The 20,083-nt window shown below is 47.1% G+C and overlaps 2 protein-coding genes across 3 annotated transcripts; one reads left to right on the top strand and one right to left on the bottom strand.

The window, feature by feature from the left end:
- Positions 1-237: 237 nt before the first annotated feature.
- cnn2 (calponin 2) lies at positions 238-7,853 on the bottom strand. The gene is made up of 8 exons (XM_052088871.1): positions 7,756-7,853; positions 6,709-7,096; positions 3,762-3,883; positions 3,619-3,685; positions 2,835-2,972; positions 2,612-2,728; positions 1,659-1,805; positions 238-1,523 (listed from the first exon to the last, which is right to left on the bottom strand). Exons 1-8 carry the CDS (start codon positions 7,851-7,853, stop codon positions 1,224-1,226), a joined length of 1,377 nt encoding a protein of 458 aa, XP_051944831.1. The 3' UTR covers positions 238-1,223.
- A 906-nt stretch (positions 7,854-8,759) lies between these two features.
- On the top strand, positions 8,760-14,990 carry crsp7 (cofactor required for Sp1 transcriptional activation, subunit 7). 2 transcript variants are annotated; one of them, XM_052088171.1, is made up of 4 exons: positions 8,760-9,053; positions 9,152-9,336; positions 10,267-10,341; positions 11,976-14,990. In XM_052088171.1, exons 2-4 carry the CDS (start codon positions 9,265-9,267, stop codon positions 13,632-13,634), a joined length of 1,806 nt encoding a protein of 601 aa, XP_051944131.1. In that variant the 5' UTR covers positions 8,760-9,053; positions 9,152-9,264; the 3' UTR covers positions 13,635-14,990. The 2 variants fall into 2 exon arrangements, with proteins under 2 accessions (XP_051944131.1, XP_051944130.1); XM_052088170.1 differs by having other exon boundaries at positions 8,760-9,336.
- Positions 14,991-20,083: the final 5,093 nt, after the last annotated feature.

Raw genomic sequence — 20,083 nt, 5'->3', positions numbered from 1 at the left:
ACGGTGTATCTCGTCAACGGTCAAGACTGAAAACAATCATCTGATTGTCGTAAAAGTGGGACAGCATGAAATGTAAGGTGCAAAAAGAAGAACCAAAAATGTCTTGCTAGTCACCCCTGAGAAACCTGCAAACTTCCCCTCATTCTGTATCGGTTTCATGAGATTGCACAAAGGACGAGCATTATAGAAGAGTGCGACATAGTATCTGCAGGGACACCGCAACACAACTACACCAGATAATGAATACATATTTATTACAATACATCATCAAAAACAACTACACTTGCTACTTTATTCTGTACATGTAGACAAAACTAAAAGGCAGCATAATACCGCAACAGAGACTACGATGCTCATATTTTCTCAGATTAACTAAGACATTAAAAGCCAATTAGCTGTTCCCCGGCCCCACCCCGAGGTGTACTTCATAAATTAGCAGGTTAAATTTATGGGTCAATTTGTTTTTCCATCGGCAGCAATAAACGCCAGAGTTAAATATCAAACAAACATGGTACTATAAATGTAATTCGAGTCATTGTTGGAAAGAAGAAAAAAAAAATCACAAAATATTGTATAAATAAAACAGAATTGAGCAATTGGTTTACACGATAAACAATGTAAAAGGAATGATTCACTTGATACAAAATTTCCAGTATTCATACTTGGACTGTTCAAAACAGGGATTGATTAATGTCAACTCTCCGCCTCCTTCTTCTGTCAAACAAGTTGGACTGGTTATGCAGTCGATGCGAAGGTTGACTGTACTGTAATACGTATAACACAAGAAAAGGCAAACTGTGTGAGCAAAAGCTATGATTTGTCGGCTACTCTGTCAAATTCGCTGCAATTCAATTTGGATGTGTGGGTGTTTGAATCGAAGGTACCGATTTCCAAGAAAAATACGCTGTCCTTAACATGTGATATGAAGCACTGGAGAAAAGGAAATTTGGCACACCAACAACAATAACTCCCAGGGATACAAAACAGCATCTAAAGCTTTTGTAGCCTCTCTCCAGATTAAAAATAATAATAAATCACACAAATACAGTTCATTTTTGATATGTGTAACATACACGGGGTAAGAGAAACTCGACTATAAGGACATGGGTGACACCGGGAAGACGCAGCATCCTTGGGATATAAAACTAAAAACATCTGCCTCAAGTGTTTTTTTTTCTTCTTTTTCTCTCCGCAGGGCACACCTCATCGGCCGGCGTCTTCCTCTAGTAATCCGTCCCATCCTCCCTGTACGCCTGCTCCTCCTCTTGGTAACCCTGATAACCCTCATCTTGGTAGTCTGGGATGTAGGCTCCGCTGGCGCCATTAGTTTCCTCTGCGACCTCGCCGCCCTTGGTACAGTACTTGGCGTCGTAGATCTGCCGGCCCAGGCCAAAGTTCTGGCCGCTCTGATTGGCTCCCTGGCTGTAGCCCATCTGGAGGGACATGGTACTGTTGTCACACTTGTCCGTGCCCAGTTTCTGGTCATAGATGGCGCGCCTCGTCCCTGGCGCGGTCATCCCGGCCTAAAAGAAAAATGCAGTGGTAAGTCCCCTCAAGCACACCAGTACTTTTTTTTTCCCTTCAAGTGTGAAATTCTGCCACACTTGTGGACATTCTCGGTCATTTACGATGGTGGTGGGATGATTCCCCTCCCATACCTGGCTTGCCCCCTTGTTGGTCCCCATTTGCAGACTGATGGTGGTGTTGTCCCTCGGGGGCAGCATTGGACATTTGGGGTCATACAAATGCCTCCTGGTGCCGTACGCGTTCATACCCGCCTGGCTGGCACACTTGTTGGTCCCCATCTACAAAGAGCAAACGGCAAAATCCTCAATTCAAAAAACTTTTTTTTTTTTTTAAATCCTCATTCGCCACAAAGGAATGCATCCGTGTTTATTTCTTGATCTAGGCCACTGGCGTCGAAGTGTGAAATGCCTCCGCTCAGCGACACGTCAACATGACCCGACGGCATCGGGGAAACAGACGAACGCATTCGGCGAAAGGTTGTCCCGGCGACTTGAAAGGACAAAGCGCACTGACTGGTGAGCGGCACGAGGCCCTTTATTCATTTTTTATTTATTTAATAAAAATTTAAAAAAACAACCGGGGCAGCCCGGTAGTCCAGTGGTTAGCACGTTGGCTTCACAGTGCAGAGGTACCGGGTTCGATTCCAGCTCCGGCCTCCCTGTGTGGAGTTTGCATGTTCTCCCCGGGCCTGCGTGGGTTTTCTCCGGGTGCTCCGGTTTCCTCCCGCATTCCAAAAACATGCGTGGCAGGCTGATTGAACACTCTAAATTGTCCCTAAGTGTGAGTGTGAGTGCGAATGGTTGTTCGTCTCTGTGTGCCCTGCGATTGGCTGGCAACCGATTCAGGGTGTCCCCCGCCTACTGCCCCAAGACAGCTGGGATTGGCTCCAGCACCCCCCGCGACCCTAGTGAGGATCAAGCGGCTCGGAAAATGAATGAATGAAAAAAAAAAAAAACCTAACAAACACCAACAACATATTGATACATTCTTGCACTAAATTTTGCAAACGTATTTTTACATTTCGGCATGAAATGAGTTAGTATAGGCGACCAGTCAGGGTCTTCCAAGACAAAATGAAGCGTACCTGGAGGCCGATAACACACTGCCCAGCCTTCAGCTTCTCCTCGTCGAACGTCCGCTTCTGCTTGTCTGCATATTTCACGCCAATGTCCACCCGTGACTGGGCGCCGTTGGTCTTGGCCTACACAAAGACGACAAGGTCGCAGGGCATCACTCGGCGGGTTATGACGTCAGCCGCGTTGGGAATCACTCGGCATTCTCGCCGCTGGCAAAGCGGCGACACTTACCATGCTGGCCAACGCCAGCAGCGTGGTCTGCAACTGCGTCTTGTTGCCATTCTCGAAAAGGTCGTTGGCCTCAAAGGTGTCGTGGGGCTTCATGCCGTAGGCTTTGATCGCCGCGATGAAGTTGGTCAAGTTCTCCAGCTGGAGAGTCAAAAGGAAAGGATGAAGGTGAGCGCCGACTGTGCAATCTGCTTCTCTCGGCAACATGGGCCGGCCGTCGGAGCCCATTTTTGGGGAGTCCTCAAAAGCAGTCCTAAATTTAATCTCAGCACCACCGCAAGATGCAGTGAGGTCATTAATGCAATTAACTCATTGAGTACCAGCCCAAGCACGTCGGCTTCACAGTGCAGAGGTACCGGGTTCGATTCCAGCTCCGGCCTCCCTGTGTGGAGTTTGCATGTTCTCCCCGGGCCTGCGTGGGTTTTCTCCGGGTGCTCCGGTTTCCTCCCACATTCCAAAAACATGCGTGGCAGGCTGATTGAACACTCTAAATAGTCCCTAGGAGTGAGTGTGAGCGCAAATGGTTGTTCGTTTCTGTGTGCTCTGCGATTGGCTGGCAACCGATTCAGGGTGTCCCCCGCCTACTGCCCCAAGACAGCTGGGATAGGCTCCAGCACCCCCCGCGACCCTAGTGAGGATCAAGCGGCTCGGAAGATGAATGAATGAATGAGTACCAGCCCAATTCTAGACCAGGTCTGAAAAAGACGTTTAAAAACGTCTTTGGGAGCGAATGAGTTAACATCTCCACACCCTCACGAATACGAAAATTCATCACGCGGCCACTCACCTGGTGCCAGTTGAGCGACGAGTGGTTGATTGTTTTCACAGACCCGGGTCGCAGTTTGTTAATCAGCCTGAGCGAGAACAGAAATGTATTTAGAAGCGTGGCAGAAGACCGCGGGCAAGGGAGGTTTAGTCATCTCGGCTTACTGGCACAGGATGACTCCACTTTTGAGGCCGTTCTGGAAGTCGGGGCCGATGGAGGCGCCGGTCAGATCCTCGATCCAGATCCTTAGCTCCTCCTCCTTCTGGAGGTCGTATTTCATTGCAATCTGTCCAAGAAAGACGGACGGGTTCAAGAGGCCATTGCAAATCCTTACCTAGTGACCTCCCCCCCTCCCCCTTCCCCTCTTGATTTCAAATAGTTCTTGTCACCGTGTTGATTCAAAGGCAAGGGCAAGCTCATGAAGATGCATTTGATACACAAAAGTTCCGGTTTATGTCTGTGAAATTCAAAATTATGACTGCGGATTGTGTTTCACGGTCACAATTTGCGACCCAATTGTGATTTAATCTGCAATTCTTTCCTTATAGTCCTCTTCCCATGTTTTTTTCAAACAAACAATCAATAAACGAATCCGTATCACAAATAAATATCGCAGATGTATTATCCATAAGCATTTGGCTTTGACAGGAGATTCATGGATGCAGTGAGGGAAGACATGCAGGTAGTTGGAGTCAGAGTAGAGGATGAAGAGAACAGAGAAAGCTGCAAATGAATGACTCGCCGTGGCGACCCGTGAAAAGGAGACGAGCCGAAAGGAGAAGAAGTAGTTTGGGGTTGACGGGCTATTCGTATGATCAAATAAATCAAACGAGGAGTTTACGATAAGACTTTGAGACAAAGACAGCCTTTGCAATTTGAAAACTGCATTCTGCTACATGGAGAAGTTGACTTGTGAGGCCCTAAAAAAAGGGCAAAAAAATGTGACCTTGACCGAACACACACACGAAAGGATATCCTGTTTACAAAACAGCTAAACCCCCCCCCCCCCCCCCCCGCCCCCCCAAAGTCAAATCGAAACTTGTCGCGAGGACACAAGAGAACCATTCATGGGAAGCATTGGCGACGCTGAGCCGGTCATCCTATTCGTCTGCCCATCCCCACCTCTGACGCGAAGGACAATAACGCAATCTGTCGATCTCTCTCGGAGACCCAAAGGAAACGAGAGAGTGGGGCCCTGACAAGAAAACCCAACATTGGCTACGGTATCGTCAAGGGGCCCCCTCCAGATCCCGATGCCATTTCCAGAGCCAATGCGGAATGTGAGGAATGCGACCAACGCAGGGCTCCTAAGAGCAATCGGATGCTCTTGGAAACTTGTCAAGAGTGGCTTGAACAAAAAGAAGGGCCGAGAGGGAGGAGGAGGAGGAGTCAAAGTGCTGACATTTTACAAGCGCCACTGCTAGCTCACCTCACCGATGGCAGGAAATACCAAAGTCAGCAGCGACAGGCCTCCTCCCTTCAAGGTTGCGAGCACACTTTATAAAGGTCTTCCCACTTTGTGCATATTTGGGGAGGACAAAACATGCATTTTTTCTCCGACATTCTGTCAACAATGCACGCAACGGCGGCTGTCAGTGGATTTCCTCTTCTGGATGGATCAAGCATCAAACTAGAAGCACTTAATTGGCAGTTTAAGGAGCAGAGTTAAAATGATTGAAATTGCCATTAATCCATTACACCCGCCTCCTCCCAAAAAAAATTTGAATTTGTGTGATTTTAATGTATAAAAACAGAGAGAGAGAGAGAGAGAGAGAGAGGCTTTAGAAATGTTCTCCTGCAGCATTCATGTGTTGGGTGTGCCTTTGAACAGGGTCAATCATACGTTGGGGCACTGCTAAATCAAGGTACAACTGTATTTACTGACAGTGATGCTCGCAAATGTGAAAAAGGAGAACCAGAGTCCACAATGCCCTTTTTGGGGGGGGGGCGTCGGGGGTAATTTATTGAACGGGGGTTGGGGGTTTATCAACACAAAGAGTTCTCGAAAGCAGTAGCTGCTGTCAGCCACAGCTCAGGTTCCGACGCTCACACAGTCCAGGCCTGGCCTCATAAAGGCGCGTATCCAACATAGACACAAGATTATGCTTGCGATGTTTTTTTTGTGCATTTATGTGTTCAATAATCACTGTACGTTACAAACACGCATGACTTTAGGCACCTTTTTTTCTCCCTCTGACTGTATATTAGGCTTCGATCTCTCGATCTCAAATGGCAAGTGCATATTATTGGTACTATTCAAGAAGAACGTCTCACGGGGTGGCTATCTCCGGGATCGACTTTGGTATTTTAAGTGGATCCGGATGCTCGGGGTGGGGGTCGGGGGCGGGTTTAGCACACTTTCTCCACATGAACGCACTATTTTTCTCCAGACGTTTCCAACAGGCGAGGTCATTTGGGAGACACATTCCACACTAGGTCCTCATTGAAATGCAATCGCCGAGCAAACAAATTAATAATCACGATAAAGTAGTCGTAAAATGATCAATAAAATGCTCCTCAAGAAAAGTAAAGAGCTGGACTTTTAAATGTTAAACGGTAGAACTTTCCATGAACTCTTAATGACAAGAAAACTATAATCGGTCTAATGGCCGAATCGCATGATGCGCTCATAATGTGAGTCGCAATGCGGACGTGCAAATTTGTGCATAGGCTCGAAAATATTCGAGAGTGATTTGAAATCTGCCACACGGACACTTCTTTGCGCGCGAGAGAGTGAGAGAGCGACAACGCCCAAAATCTGCTTTGTACAAACTCTTGTGCGACTTGTTTAGATTTTTTTAAGAGTACTGTTTTTATGGTTGCGGCATTTTCAAACTCACCGAAACATTATTGCAACATACATACATCGATTTTAGCAAGTAACTTGATGTTTTTTTTAATTGGTTTATTATTGTTTTTTTATAAATCTACCAATAGTTTGGGGTGCTGTGGCGACTTTAGCTTGCCATCCACCTCAGCTAAAGTGGCGCATCAAAATGGAGGCTGCGCAGCCGTGGGTCCCCAGAAGAGCGCAAAAAGATGCAAAAAAAAAAAACTTTCAGGAGACTTGCATCGATTTCGTTTTGACAGCCAAACAACAACTTCACGTACCTTGTTTCTGACTTCCGCGGTTAAGCCGTAAGAAGGACCTCTGTTGAAGCTCATTGTGAGATTTTGTGAGTCAATCGGTTGAAAATGACCCGTTGGCGAGTTGAAAAGTAAGGAAAATAACTTGGCCGCGTCCGGAGGCTGGACGAAATGCTTCCTTTTCTCTTTGACGGCCGCCAATTGGAAAGCTCTCAGGGCTTCGTCCAAAGAGTAAGACTTGGAGAGACAAGAGAGTTCCCGCCATGCTTTTACACTTTGTGGCTTTTCTAAAGGACTCTGAAGGCACCACCGTTCTACAAAACCGGACCGTTGATTTGATGATTTTTGTTTACAAGAAAAATAGTTAATAATCGATGTTATGTCATGTATTTGGCTGTTTGGCTCCAAGATACTGAAACACGCACAAAAAAACATTTAAAATTGCTGTTGGTAGTTTTTTAAACTAATAAACGGATTTTCTTGCAAAATTTATTTTTATTTTTTGTTTTACTCTGATTTAATTCAAATCAATGCTAATGTGTGCATGGTAGTCGCTGCTGCGCAAACTGGTCAAGAGCAAATTTAGCTCTATCTATCTGTCTTTATCTTTATAAAGAGAGAGAGATGGTAATGCAAGTAACATCCAAATATATTTGAGGTGGAGGTCATGTTTTTGTTTATTTTGCATCACCATTCTGATGTTCTACACTGCAGTGTCTGAGACGTTGAATGTGTTTGTAGGTTTAGAGGCGGTCCTGGCTGTTAACATCATCAGTTGAGGCCATCAGTAAGCCATCGAGATATGTCGTTTGGTTTTTGACTGTATTTTGTTACCGTTTGTAATTTGAGACAGTTATACTTTGTGTGAGACATTTTGGACTTCCGCTTCTTTGATTAAATGTGAAATGATCGCATATTTTGGACATTCTCCGTCTTGTACACTCTTTCCTCCTTGCTTGTACTTGCTGTGGAGTAACTGTCCGGGGGAGAAAAATAAACAAAGAAGCAAAGTACTACGATGAAGTAGGAAAATCCGCAATCCGATGAAGCCTGATGACAGCGAAAGAGGACTATTTCTTCATAATGACAACGGTCAAAGCCTGCTGCTCCGTGGACTTGCCACCGAACAATAGGCCGATGAAGTAGACACGTGCAGAAGGTGTACGCATCTTGCCTTAGCGCGCACTCTTCGTCAATCGATCCCAAACTCCTCCCCCTTCTTTCGTTCGTTCGGTGCCGATTGATATGAAAAAGTCCATATATGGAAGGAAACTTCCCGAATTCCTGAAGGGTCGGACTCGGTTGCCCTGGGCAGCCTCACTGCTTAGCTTCCCAGAAAGTTGGACTTCAGTAGACCCACTTTGTCGCATGTTCTTGACTCACTGTTGTTATAAAGGCACATCAAGCTACCGAGCTGACGTAATGTCGGCGCCACATCCGAAATTCCCAAAGTACAGGTGGCGACATGAATATTTCTTCACAAGACACGAGCACAGGTGGCAAAACACTTCCACTCTACTTTTGTACAAGTATAAACTAAGATAAAGATAAGATATCCTTCATTCGTCCCACACTGGGGAAATTTACAAACTAGACGCACATACTTGCGTGAAGAAAGAAAAAAGACGAGTAAGAGTAGAAGGACTGTTTTGATAACTTCACACACAGAATTTGGAAAAAAGACGTGATGGAGGCGGTAGTTATGTATGCCTTACAAAAACGTATCCGGGGGCAGCGGCGTCGCCAGACATTTTTCAGTACGATGGTTAAAAGGCACAACGATACAAAAATCCCTTGGGTTTGTTCCTGCTTGTGTTCTGAGTGTTGGGCGAGATTAATGCTATATAAGTGTAAATTGTATCCATAATTTTGCAGTTACATAGAGTTCATTGATTTATTGTATTCGATTCATCCTAAACGATTTAATAGGTGGTTCCAGGAATATAGCATCACAAAGAGTGACAGGCAGCACAATCAAATGCTCATTCACTAGATTCCAGAAGGTGCCTCATTATGGACAGTGTTGAGCACGAATGCCACCTCTGGAGGAGTCCGATCGGTGCTTCGACTTGAACTCGGTTGTCTTGCCACGGGACGTCTCTTGTTCGGGACGTCCGCTTAACGTGTACTTGAGCCACATGGGGGTGTGGGGCAAGAGGGGCCGGATAGCGCGGCGCACAAAGGAGGCAGGCCCGGGGAACGAGGGGGCACGCGTGGTGCGGATGCTTCCTCGGCGTCGGCGGCGCGGACGTCAGAGCGTGCGTGAGAACGAGCGAGCGAGAAAGCGAGCGCCCAGCATGCACCGCGAGGCCGTCGAGAGCTCCCGCAGCTGGTAGCGAGTCTCGCCAGTCACCACCACGCCGAGAAAGGCAAGGCAGGCAGCAATCCTCCCGTGCTCCACACAGCACAGCGCAGCACATACATGATCCCAACCGGCGAGGGGGAGACTGACTTGTCTACCTTCCAGGCGACAGAGAAAAAATGCTGCGCGGACGTCCGTTGAGTCACCGCGGCGGCGTTTGAGTCACGATTGTCTGTCGGTTGCCATTTTGGAGGATTCCTCCCTCCATCCTCCGGGCAATGACAACGGTCTCGGCAACCCCGCAGCAGATGAGGGACCGGCTGCTGCAGGCCATCGACAGTCAGAGCAATGTGAGTCGAGCTAAAACGGCTATCGCAGGAGGCTGCTAACGTTAGCATGTTTACATGCCAATCCGGCACACGCTCCCAACTCTCTCACGTCGGCAGTTCGTGGCCATTTGCTCGAAAAGCAGCGCGGCTCGCCGTCGTCGGTTGGCACCGGCAATGGCGAATGTGTCCGAAACGGAAGGGACGAATTGACAGCTCGGAAGCTAATTTAGCAACAGTGGCTGGCTCTGTACCCCTCGCCTGCTTAGACCCTCCGAGTCCGTTAGCATGCTAGCCCTAACGCCAAAGCTCGGAAGTAGCATTTTTAGCGTCACGGCGGAATAACACGAATAGACGCACCCTCGGTGCACCCAAACGTTTCGGAAACATCGTCCAAAACATTGACCTGGCAAAAGTTTGGCTGCCGACCGCAAGACGCTCGCGTTTCCCCGTTAAACAAGCGTCGGCTGCGGCTAGCGAACTCGTAGCTCGGGGACGCTAGCAAGACAAGAGCGACTGTTCCGACTCCACTTGGTAGCATTAAGCACGCTCGGCTAACGTTAACGCAGGTAAATCTTCGCACACGCCGGTTGGCTTTGGCTTTCTCAAAACATCGACGTCTCCTTTCGTTTTAACAAACGACGAACTGCCTCTTGCTATACACGCTAGTTCGCCTTCATGTTTGCCTCAGTCAAGTTTTTTTACCCCTTCTCTCGGTTGACACATTGCTGAGTACTTTTCAACGACCCTATTATTACTTTGAAGGTAATGTCCATTGGTCGTTGCTAACTTGTCCCGTTACACACCCTGCTATTACCGTAAAATTAGTTTCCCCCGAAATTCAGCCTGTCTGTCCACCTAGCGCCTATCTAAAATAAATGGCATTCGATTCTACACGTGTGCTAATTCACACCGTTTTTGAAAAGTAACGAATGCTCATTGTTTTGATTGCAGATATGCAACATGGTGGTTGTACTTGAGGTGATTACCTGTCTTGAGAAGTATCCTATCACCAAAGAAGCACTTGAGGTGAGAGAAATGCACACTTTTTCAATGCAAATGCTCGTTTTCGACTGCACAGTGCCGAATCGTAATGGCATGCGATGAACACTTTTCCACAAGTAGGACCACGCACTTCGGGGTTCGAATGCCGTTCCAAGTCGGTCCGGTTCCATCAATAGTCACTTACAACTACTGGTAGTTGCTCACCGGTCCTGCTGATACCCTGCTAGAAATGTCACAAACGGACATACTAATGTTCTCTTGCGTCCTTTCGCCGCCTGTTGCTTCTGAACAAAATGTGTCTACTTACCCGAGGCCAACAGCCAGGTGTTTAGAAGTAATGCAGTCACCCCTGCCGGCTATTTGTGGGTGCTTCGGACACTGAAATCCAGTGAGTGCTTGAAACACCCCCCCCCCCCAATTGTGGATCAAAGCCTCGATTAACCAAATTCCCTGCCAGATATTTTCAAAGCAGAAATCCCAATCAGCCTTTTTAGTGAGAGTTTTTTTTTTCACTTTTGAAGGACCAAAAGAGAAGAGACTCTACTAGGAAGAATGTTTTTTTCTACCCTTTTCTGTTTCTTAGTCATCAGGAGAAGAACAAAGGTTGGCTTAAAGTCACCCCTTTTTGACCAACAGAGAAAGGGAACGTTTTGTACATAAACATGTCCAGCGGAACAGTGGGTAAATCAGAATCGATGGGGTAAAAAAAAAAAAACAAAGAATCCAAATCTATCATCTCTATCCACCGCTATGATCGGCCACAGAGTTTATTGAATCTTTCGAATGACCAGTTTCTTTCACTTTTTCTTTGGCGTGTATTAAAGGTGAAATATTCCAATCAAATGGCCCCAATTTGACCCTTTTTTTTTGCCGGGTCCTTATTTGGAAAAGTGAAAAAACAAGAAAGAAGACGGTTACTGGCTGCTATGACACACTTAGCTCCCGCTACAGTTTTCAGCCACACGTTCCAGCCTGGCTCGGACGGCGATCTTGTTTGTTTGCGACACTTCAAACTGCAAAAGCGGGGGAAGGAGACGACAGTGTCCGCACACTTGCGAGTAGATAAGCGAGAGACGAGTGAAGGCCCACTCAAAACTGAGACTCTCACGGTAAATATCCCATTAACCGTGATCCCAAAAATGTAGATATTTGGAATCATGGTAGAATGTCAGCCCTTTAAAGTCACCGCATTACGAATGACTTGTTTTCCTATCACGTATTAATTGAACGGTGTTTGTTTTTTCTTCTTTCTACCCACATTCTTGCTGCTGGAGGCTGTAAATTTCCCCAGTGTGGGACAAATAAAGGATATCTTAATCGCGTAATATGGCTGCGCAAGCACACGTGGCCGAGACTCTCCGTAACAACCCAGGCTAAACCAGCGCTTGCTTACTTTGGCGCCGATTCATATCGAGACCAGGCTTTGGTGCCACCTCGCGGCATCGTAGGTGGGCAGGGAAAGAAAAAAAAATGGAGAAGAGTCAACGGCTAATATGCATGAGATGTCTGTTCTTACAGTGCTCGTTAGCTTGCCTTGTTCCGACTGACGCAACGCGATTCTTAAGCGCAAAATCAGCCGCCCCGAACCGAAGTGAGGAAAGTAGTGCAAATGTGGTCATTACGAGTTCAGATGCCTCCCTAACGCCCATTTGCAATAGGAAACCAGACTCGGAAAGCTGATCAACGATGTACGGAAGAAGACCAAGGACGAAGACCTCGCCAAGCGGGCCAAGAAGCTGTTGCGAAACTGGCAAAAGCTGATCGAACCCGGGCCCGCCGTCGCCTGCGCTCCCGGCTCCACCAATGGCAGCTCTCACCCCTGCAGGACGGAAGCCTCGCCGCCCGACATCTCTGCGCCGGCGAAGGGAGCCCCCGAGTTGAAAGTCCGAAACGACGTTCACAACACGTACTCGCCCAAGGCCGAAAAATCGGGCGGCCGCAAGCGCCGGGCGGAGCCCAGAGACGGCGGCGTGCACCTGCCGGAGAAAATGTCCAAGTTGCCTCCCTACGACAACTGCGCGTCCCCGCCGCCCAGCAACGGGATCGCGGGCAGCCCGGACCCCCCGCCGGACCAGGAGGTCGTCCCGTCTCCCGACCGATCTCGGCTAGAGCACCTCGACAATGAGAAAATGGGTCGGATTCCCGTCAATGCCGTCAAGCCTCGGCCCAGCTCGCCCGCTTTGGCCAAACTCCCGAGCACTTCGTCTTTAATCAAGGTCGCCGTCATGCAGCAGCAGGCCAGGGCGGACGACGGCGGGGTGGGCGGCGGGCCCTATCCCGCCAGAAGCCCCCGGGGCCTTTCCACCAGTCCGAGGAGCGCAAAGCAGGACGCCGCCGGCAAGCGCTCCGCGGCACACGCACAAACGCCCGCGTCGCTCCCCAGCCCTTCGTCCGGCGATTCGCCCTCGCCTCTGACCCGGCCCCCGTCCCCCTCGGCTCAAGGCGCTCACTCTTCCCAGAGGTCCTCGGCGCACTGGGCGAGCTCACCGGAGGTGCCCCCCCGTTGCCCGCCGCAAGACTCGGCCGCCAAACTGGAATCCCCCTCGCTCTCGCCCGCGCCCCCTCGCCCGCAACACAACTCGGAATTCCACTGGCCCGAAGCCGCAGCCGCCTGGGAGGACGCGGACGGCTCGCTGACTTCGGCCTCGGAGCATAAGAGGAGGAAATACCGCTCTCGAGACTACTCTGTCAACTTGGACGGCCAGAAAATCGAGGACCCCACTAAGCCGGTCCGGTTAAAAGAACGCAGGCTGACGTTCGACCCCGTCACGCGTCAGATCAAGCCCCTCATCCACAAAGAGCCTTCTCAGTCGGAGGAAGCCCCCGCTCCCGAGCCCAGGCGCAGAACTCAGGTCGCTGCGCCGCAGGCCGCGGCCATGGCGGCGGGGCCCGCCCCGGCCCCCGCCCCGGCCCAGGCCCCCAACCCTTTTCACCAGACAAACTGGAAGGAGCTGTCCCGAAACGAAATCATCCAGTCCTACTTGAACCTTCAGAGCAACATGCTCACCTCGTCCGGGGTGCAGGCCCCGAGCGCCCACTTTTTCATGGCCCAGTATCTGAAAAGGGAAGAGCGGCAAGTGAAGGAGTCGAGGCAAATGCACGTCTTGCGGGCCGATAGCCCGGCGGCGGAGTTGCCGGGCGTCGGCCGGGACGTGGAGGCCGAGGACCTGGACAGGATACACAACCGGCACTGGCCCGGGGTCAATGGCTGTTTGGACACCAACGACGCCTGGTATGACTGGACAGAGTGCATATCGTTGGACCCTCACGGGGACGAAAGCAAGCTGAATATCCTGCCGTACGTTTGCCTCGACTGAGGGCTCTTTTTCAGCGCCTCGTTTGTTTCTTTTTGTTTTGTCCCCCCCCCCGTGCCCATCTCCCAACGACGTAGACGAGATCATGTAGTATCTTGTTTGGCCAAGTCCAGACCTGCTCAGCTCCCTCATCTCTCCCGTGCCGCCTCCTCTATCTGTGATTGAGATTTTGGTACCAAAAAGAAAAAAAAAGATGAGAAATTAAATTAAAAAGAATGTTTGAGTTTGTGATACCAAGGGCTGCTTTTGTGTTTATTTTTCAAGCTGAAAGCCACAGTAAAAGGTGGAGGCCCCCCCGAAATTGCGGCTACGAGCGCAGAAGACGGACAAGAGGGCAAAATGAGGCCGAGTAGCAGGAAACGCCACCGAGATTTGAGGCTCACAGGGTTGTTACTGCTCCTGTTTTTTGTTTTTTTTTGTTTTTTTTTTTTCTTCCCCTTGACCTTTTTTGACTTCTGCCATCTAAGGTTCAATATGAGGGTGGGCTGGTGTTGAGCTGTCCCGTTCAGGCCTGTCGTATCGGCGTCGATCTACTACTATGTTCAAGAATATGAACCCCGTCTCTCGTCCCAAGTACTGGCGGTTACCACGAGCTTTATGTGAATTATAAAAGAGTAAATTATAGAGTTCTTGTCATGTACACATCTATTTATTTCGGCTTGTACATTTTACAGGACTTCCTTTGTGATGTTTCCAAACATCCTGCTTTTCTTCCATACCCCCCTGTGCCCCCCTTTTTGTTTTTGTTTGTTTGTTTTTCTGTCGCAGTGTTGTCACTCCCACCATGTTGCAAGAACTTTTCTTTTGTTTCCTTTTTTTTTCTTATTTGCGTCTAAATTGATCATCGCTTTCTTTGGGCGACACATTCCATACTTCTTCACATTACTGCGTTGTCTCCGACACCAGAAAATAAGTGTGTTTTGGAAATTTGCTTTCAAGTTTGTAAGTTCAAACTACTGCCGATTTTTTACTGAACCTACAAATGCCGAAATGACACAAAGTTAGTACTGTATGTTGCGGGTTACGGAATCGCTCCGAGTTTAGGTACGGTGGTGCCTTGAAATGCGTGTGACACGGTTTTCGACGAGTATGCCCCTTTTTAAAATAGATTTTTTTTTTTTGGCTTTCAGTGCAAAGTTGTTACAAGCGCTACATGGTGGCTGTGAACTTGACTCACTTCACAACCAGCTGCAGTTCGGCCGATAGAATTATTCATTTGTTTTTAGAAAAGTCTTCAACCAGTTTACTCTCATAATTGAAAAAAAAATACATGCGTTGAAGGCAACCACATAGCCTAACCTTTGAAATCTGACATGTTAACCCAATGCACGTAGATGCATAGTCTTTACCCCCCCCCCCCCCCCCCCCCATGAAGAACAACTCGTTTGACGTAGCAGCCAAATGTGTGTATGTCGCGTCCAGGCTCACACAACAAGAAGTAGCACGATGACCGTAGAACTCGAGCAGAAGCTGTGACAAAAACAGATTCAATCTTGACATTTGTCATTATTGTATGTTTAAGTACAATTTTATAGGGAGCTATTTTTCCCCCTTAACTAAAATACACATTCAAAAAAATTGGATGATGGGGGGGGGGGGCTCTATCGTGGTCCTGCAACAGATTAAAACTATTTCCATTTATTGCAACAGGGAAGGAGGATCTCAAGGCACCGCTGTATTTATAGGGAGCTCATAACCTTTTTTTTTAAATTCCCCCCCGCCCGCCCCCCAGATAGGCTTTAATCAATGCATCCCGAAACGGGTACCGGTGGTTTCTTCCGATTTTGAGATTGTAACTTCAACTCCCTGAAGCATTTTGTCAATTGTCAAGCCAAACAAAATGTCGATGGCGAGAGAGCCCAGAGGCGGAGCATTTTTGCTTTGGTGTTCCCTTTACACTCATCCTTCACCATCATCCCTGCACACGTCGCTTTGGCGGGTGCACTTGCTCACTCTTCCCTACCAAATGTGCCTTTGGTCAATTGAAAATCTGCATTTGCTTCCGCTTGCGAAGGCCTGACCTCGCAGCCGGGTTATTTGTCAAGAGAGCTCTGAATCCTGTGATCAGGGTGAAGCTGGTATATGCACCGTTTTGGGTTATTTTTTTTGGGGGGGGGGCGGTTACACAGATTTTTTTGTGAGGCTGCAAACGCAGAAGGCAGAAGAAGTGCACACCCACAGCTGGCAATAAAAGTGCTCCACCAGATTGATAATGTTCAGAATGTTTTCTGTAGTTTTGACTGGGGCGTCTTTGTTCAGTGTTTAACATCTCTCAATTGTTTGACAAATAAAATGATCTAATTCTTCATCTCGGCCGTTTGATTGTGTGTCCGTAGGATTCTGCCAATTTACGGGCATGCGATTGAAGGAGCAACGTTGAATGTTGGAAGTATTCTGAAATGTGTTGTGAACTCGTCCACAAGGGGGTGCTCTTGCTCCGTTTGGACGTATGGAAAACCGTTGCAATATTTGATGGCCGGCATCCAGCTCCATTTGCTTGTGTCAAAGTATCAAGTACAACCTTATTGCCAAATGTGCCGTATGTGTAACATAAAGGCACAGATGAAATATGCTCACCACTCGTAAGAGAGTTCATGGCACGAAGAGAGTGTTTTTTTTTTTAATCCTCCATTACTAGTGCCGCTGTTGGCCTTGGAGTGTGACCTAAAGCTAAACTCCTAATATGGCTCTTTGATCCTTTATGCCACCAAAGGTCTACGTCCCAGTACACGCTTGGTGTACATACTTCAGTGCGCTAGCTTTGTGAGGATAATCAATTTGGACGATGGATAACGGAACTATTGTGTCTTTTAGCACTACTAGTGCCACCTTTGACCTAGTAAACCTGTTCACTCCTCTATTGACATTTCTAACAAGTCCATGAAACCACAACAGAAGAAGTTGACAACCGTGTGCTACTCGTCCTACAAATGAACCACTTTCTGTTAACTAGTAGAATCGGATGTCACTTCTTTGTGAAGAGTTTTAATTTGAATTGAGTAGAATTTTCCAATGCTTTGGTGTGTCATTTTTAGGTATTGCTCATGTGCTCATTGGTGCACTTGTAGAAAAGTTTTTTTGTTTTCACAACTGTATTGCATTTCTCTACACAAGTAGGATAACTCTGGCACAATAGTTGGACAACTACTAGTCGAGTCCAGTGGCACGAGGAGTGTTTTTTTTTTAAAGCTGACGTCTACCAACTGCTTTCAGCACCTCCAAAATGTCAACAGTCTGAATATAAAGTTGCTCGCGTGTCACTCTCTTCTATTAGTCAATGAGGTGACATCTGCTTCTCGCAGACACCCCCTCATGACTTTCCCGTCAGGTGTTTACTCTGAGTCAGCCCTGCGCACGCACACCTGGATGACGTCACCAGCGGCTGCGCGTGTGCAGAAACATCCTGACATTGCCAATATTAGTGAGGCACCACTCAATCCTCTACATCGGTGACCGTGGCCGCAACACCACTGACAGCCGGATGTGCAATTGTGCAACGCGCTGATCAAAAATAAATAAGTTAAAAGGCTCTAGTCGTCTGGGGTTAGGGTTCGGGAAACAAAGCAAAATAGCACACAAGTTGAAAAACGGGTGAATTGATATGAAGTCGATGCCAAAGACGGGAGCGAAAGTAGTAGTAGTCCTACTTCGACTCTTCCGACGACGCCAACATACTCACATTCTGAAGTACAGTACCGCTACTTGTGTAAAAAGAGACTCCAATCAAAAGTAAAGTACCTCTTTTAACCCCTTCATGGGGGCGGGTAGAAAAAGCCTTCACACTCTGTCCATAGGAAGAAGTACAAATACTTGCGTGAAGAAAAAGGACACTTTTGTAGTGCGGGTAGGTAGAAGTGCCGACGATTCGACTGCTTCAGAGATGGTTAAAAAAAAGTACTCACACTCTGTACTTGAGTAGAAGTACATATACGTGTGTGCATAAGGAGACTCAAATTAAATGAGTGGGCGGGGCATTCATATTCCACTTAAGAACAAGTATAGAGTATGAACTAGAGAGATATGGAGAGCGACGGATTGAGAGGAGTACAAGTGCGGATTTGACTTCTGTCAGTGGTGGCAAAAAACACTCAAGTACACATACTTGTGTAAATAAGATATAATTCTACTTCTTCATTGGTGGCCGAAGTGGTGACATTCTGTGTCGAAATAGAAGTGTCAATAAAGAAAAGGAATGTGACACCTTCGAAGGTGGCGAAAGTACTCACTCTCTATATTATATATTTTTGTGTTAGTGCAGACTGCACCTTAAGCATCCTCCCAGTGTCACGTTCACAAAAAAAAACGTTTAAAAACTAAAATAATATAACAAAGCAGGTAACCTTTAACCTATGGCGACTCGTGACCTGCATCACCGGAAGTTGTTAGCGATCAGCTGTCTGCAATTGAAACTTGCGATCATAACTGTTGCCTCATATCTTTTTTATATTTATTATTCTCATTCAAAGTTTTTTGATGTACAGTTTACCGATGGCACTGGCAAAAAAAATGGGAATTTGGAGCGCCAAGAGAAGCATTTTAAAACGGTACACGTGAGCTACGAGAGTGACGTTGTTGCACCGAAGACGCTGCCAAAGTGCGTCCCATGCCGCTGCGTCAGGTCTCGATTAAGGTAGGCGCTGATTCCTTTTTACAAACTCACAAGCTCTTTTATTTGTCCGTTTTCTTCATGTTCTGTTGCTCATCATGGCGTGCGTATGTGTATGCGTGCACGTACGGTAGCGGGTCGATCGCGTGAGGTCGGTTGGTTGAAATATTCTACTTTGCTTTACCCACCCCCATTGCTGCTGTAGACAAATTTACCCAATGTGGGACAAATAAAGGTTTGAATAAAGGTTTGTCTTATCTTATTCCATGTGTCTTGTGCATTTGGCCACAAGGTGTCAGTGTTTCCCTAAAAAAGAACTCCAGCCACTTTCCGACTCTGAAAAACAAGCTCCCAAAAGACATTTGAAACATTTTTCTTCCATCGAGTTCGTTGGTGGATTATGAAAAGCGTAGCTTCTCACACTTTTATTGTATTCAAAGATAAAAGTTTTCAAGCTCACGTACTAAAATGTTGGCTTCAACATAACGACATACTCTACAGTTGATGGATTAATTTAAAACTCCTTTGTTATTTGCCTGTCATACCTCAACACAAGCATAGGGGACTGTGATGGTCCATGATTGTATTTAGTAATGGCAACTTTTGTTTCTGCATGTGCTGTGGTGAAATGAAAAGGGGCATTTGCTTGCTCTTCACCCGTCACAAATGTCTGTAGGACATATAACATGTTTGTAAACGAGCGCCTTAGTGGGTTTACGCAAAAAACACAACCGATTTCCATGAAACTTTGCGGCAGGTTCTCTTCCGCCGCACAGGTGCAGCGGTTCCTTTCCAGAAACACGTTGGAGTGCGACGCCTGCACGGACATTATCTCACAAACCTGCATAGAGTCCATCTGCGGTCATCTTGTGATGTGTAAGAGTGGAATTGATTGCTGAAGTGCCTTGGAAACGATTTCGTTCAAATTGAGAGCACTACTTGTCTGTCTCCAGGAGAGGCGCTGTTGCTTCAATCTCAAATGTTTGCTGACTGAAGAAGGGCAACACGATGTCAGTTAAATTGAGCTACGGCTACGCAGACCTCCGCGATGTCGCAAATCCTCCCGACATCATTCTGCTCAATACAATACTTGCTTTAGAAACGGATGTTCAGAAAATTTCATTGGTGTCTTCCTTTGCAGTAAAATGTACAGAAAAATATACATATATTAATTTCTCATTTGAATCAATCAAGGAAATTTAGTCAAAGGCAAATAGCGGGAGATCAGTCAAACACGCAAACACAATGAACGCACTCACATAAGAAATCTTGTTGACCGCTGGCAATGCCACCTCACCAGGCCCCGCCTCTTAAAGACACAGACACACTAACAGACGGTATCTCTTTTATCTCCCTGCAGTTCTTTGTGTTAAAATATCCTGACAATATGTTAATAAGTGTGTGGTTAATAATGTTCAACATGTGGCAAACATTTTTTTCAAGGTCTCTCTACATTGAAAAAGTCTACACACCGCTTTTCAAAGGCAAGGTTTGTGGTCTTAGCCCGCCAAAATGCCAGGGCCAAATATATATATATATATATATATATATATATATATATATATATATATATATATATATAATTTTTTTTTTAGTGCTTCCAAATTGGAATTGAATTCAAATGAGAACTCGGATATGTTCATCTGAGACTCACCTACAGCAGAGCCGTGAGTGGGCTTGGATGCTGATATATCCGCAATGCACTGCGGCAGGCAACATCACGGTACACCACTCATTAGAACAAAGAGTGAGCCTTTATTTTCATCTCCTGAGAGCTCTCCTCTCAGAGGGCAAATGGTGAAATCACACGCTCCTGTCACCGGGGCACGTGTTTGCGGGCTCCTTC

This window comes from Hippocampus zosterae, chromosome 15 (genome assembly GCF_025434085.1).
Source record: "Hippocampus zosterae strain Florida chromosome 15, ASM2543408v3, whole genome shotgun sequence".
NCBI lineage: Eukaryota > Metazoa > Chordata > Actinopteri > Syngnathiformes > Syngnathidae > Hippocampus > Hippocampus zosterae.
Note: the sequence above shows the minus strand (reverse complement) of the source record. Positions and strands in the feature narration are given on the sequence as shown.

Excerpts from the sequence above, each read along its gene's own strand:
- cnn2 (XM_052088871.1), bottom strand. The coding sequence starts at position 7,853 with ATGCGTACACCTTCTGCACGTGTCTACTTCATCGGCCTATTGTTCGGT. Across the intron at positions 7,097-7,755 it reads GTTGTCATTATGAAGAAATA|TATCTTGGAGCCAAACAGCC; the intron begins GTCCTCTTTCGC and ends TGCGTGTTTCAG. Across the intron at positions 3,686-3,761 it reads AGTGGAGTCATCCTGTGCCA|GCTGATTAACAAACTGCGAC; the intron begins GTAAGCCGAGAT and ends GTTCTCGCTCAG.
- crsp7 (XM_052088171.1), top strand. The coding sequence starts at position 9,265 with ATGACAACGGTCTCGGCAACCCCGCAGCAGATGAGGGACCGGCTGCTG. Across the intron at positions 9,337-10,266 it reads CCATCGACAGTCAGAGCAAT|ATATGCAACATGGTGGTTGT; the intron begins GTGAGTCGAGCT and ends TTTTGATTGCAG. Across the intron at positions 10,342-11,975 it reads TCACCAAAGAAGCACTTGAG|GAAACCAGACTCGGAAAGCT; the intron begins GTGAGAGAAATG and ends CATTTGCAATAG.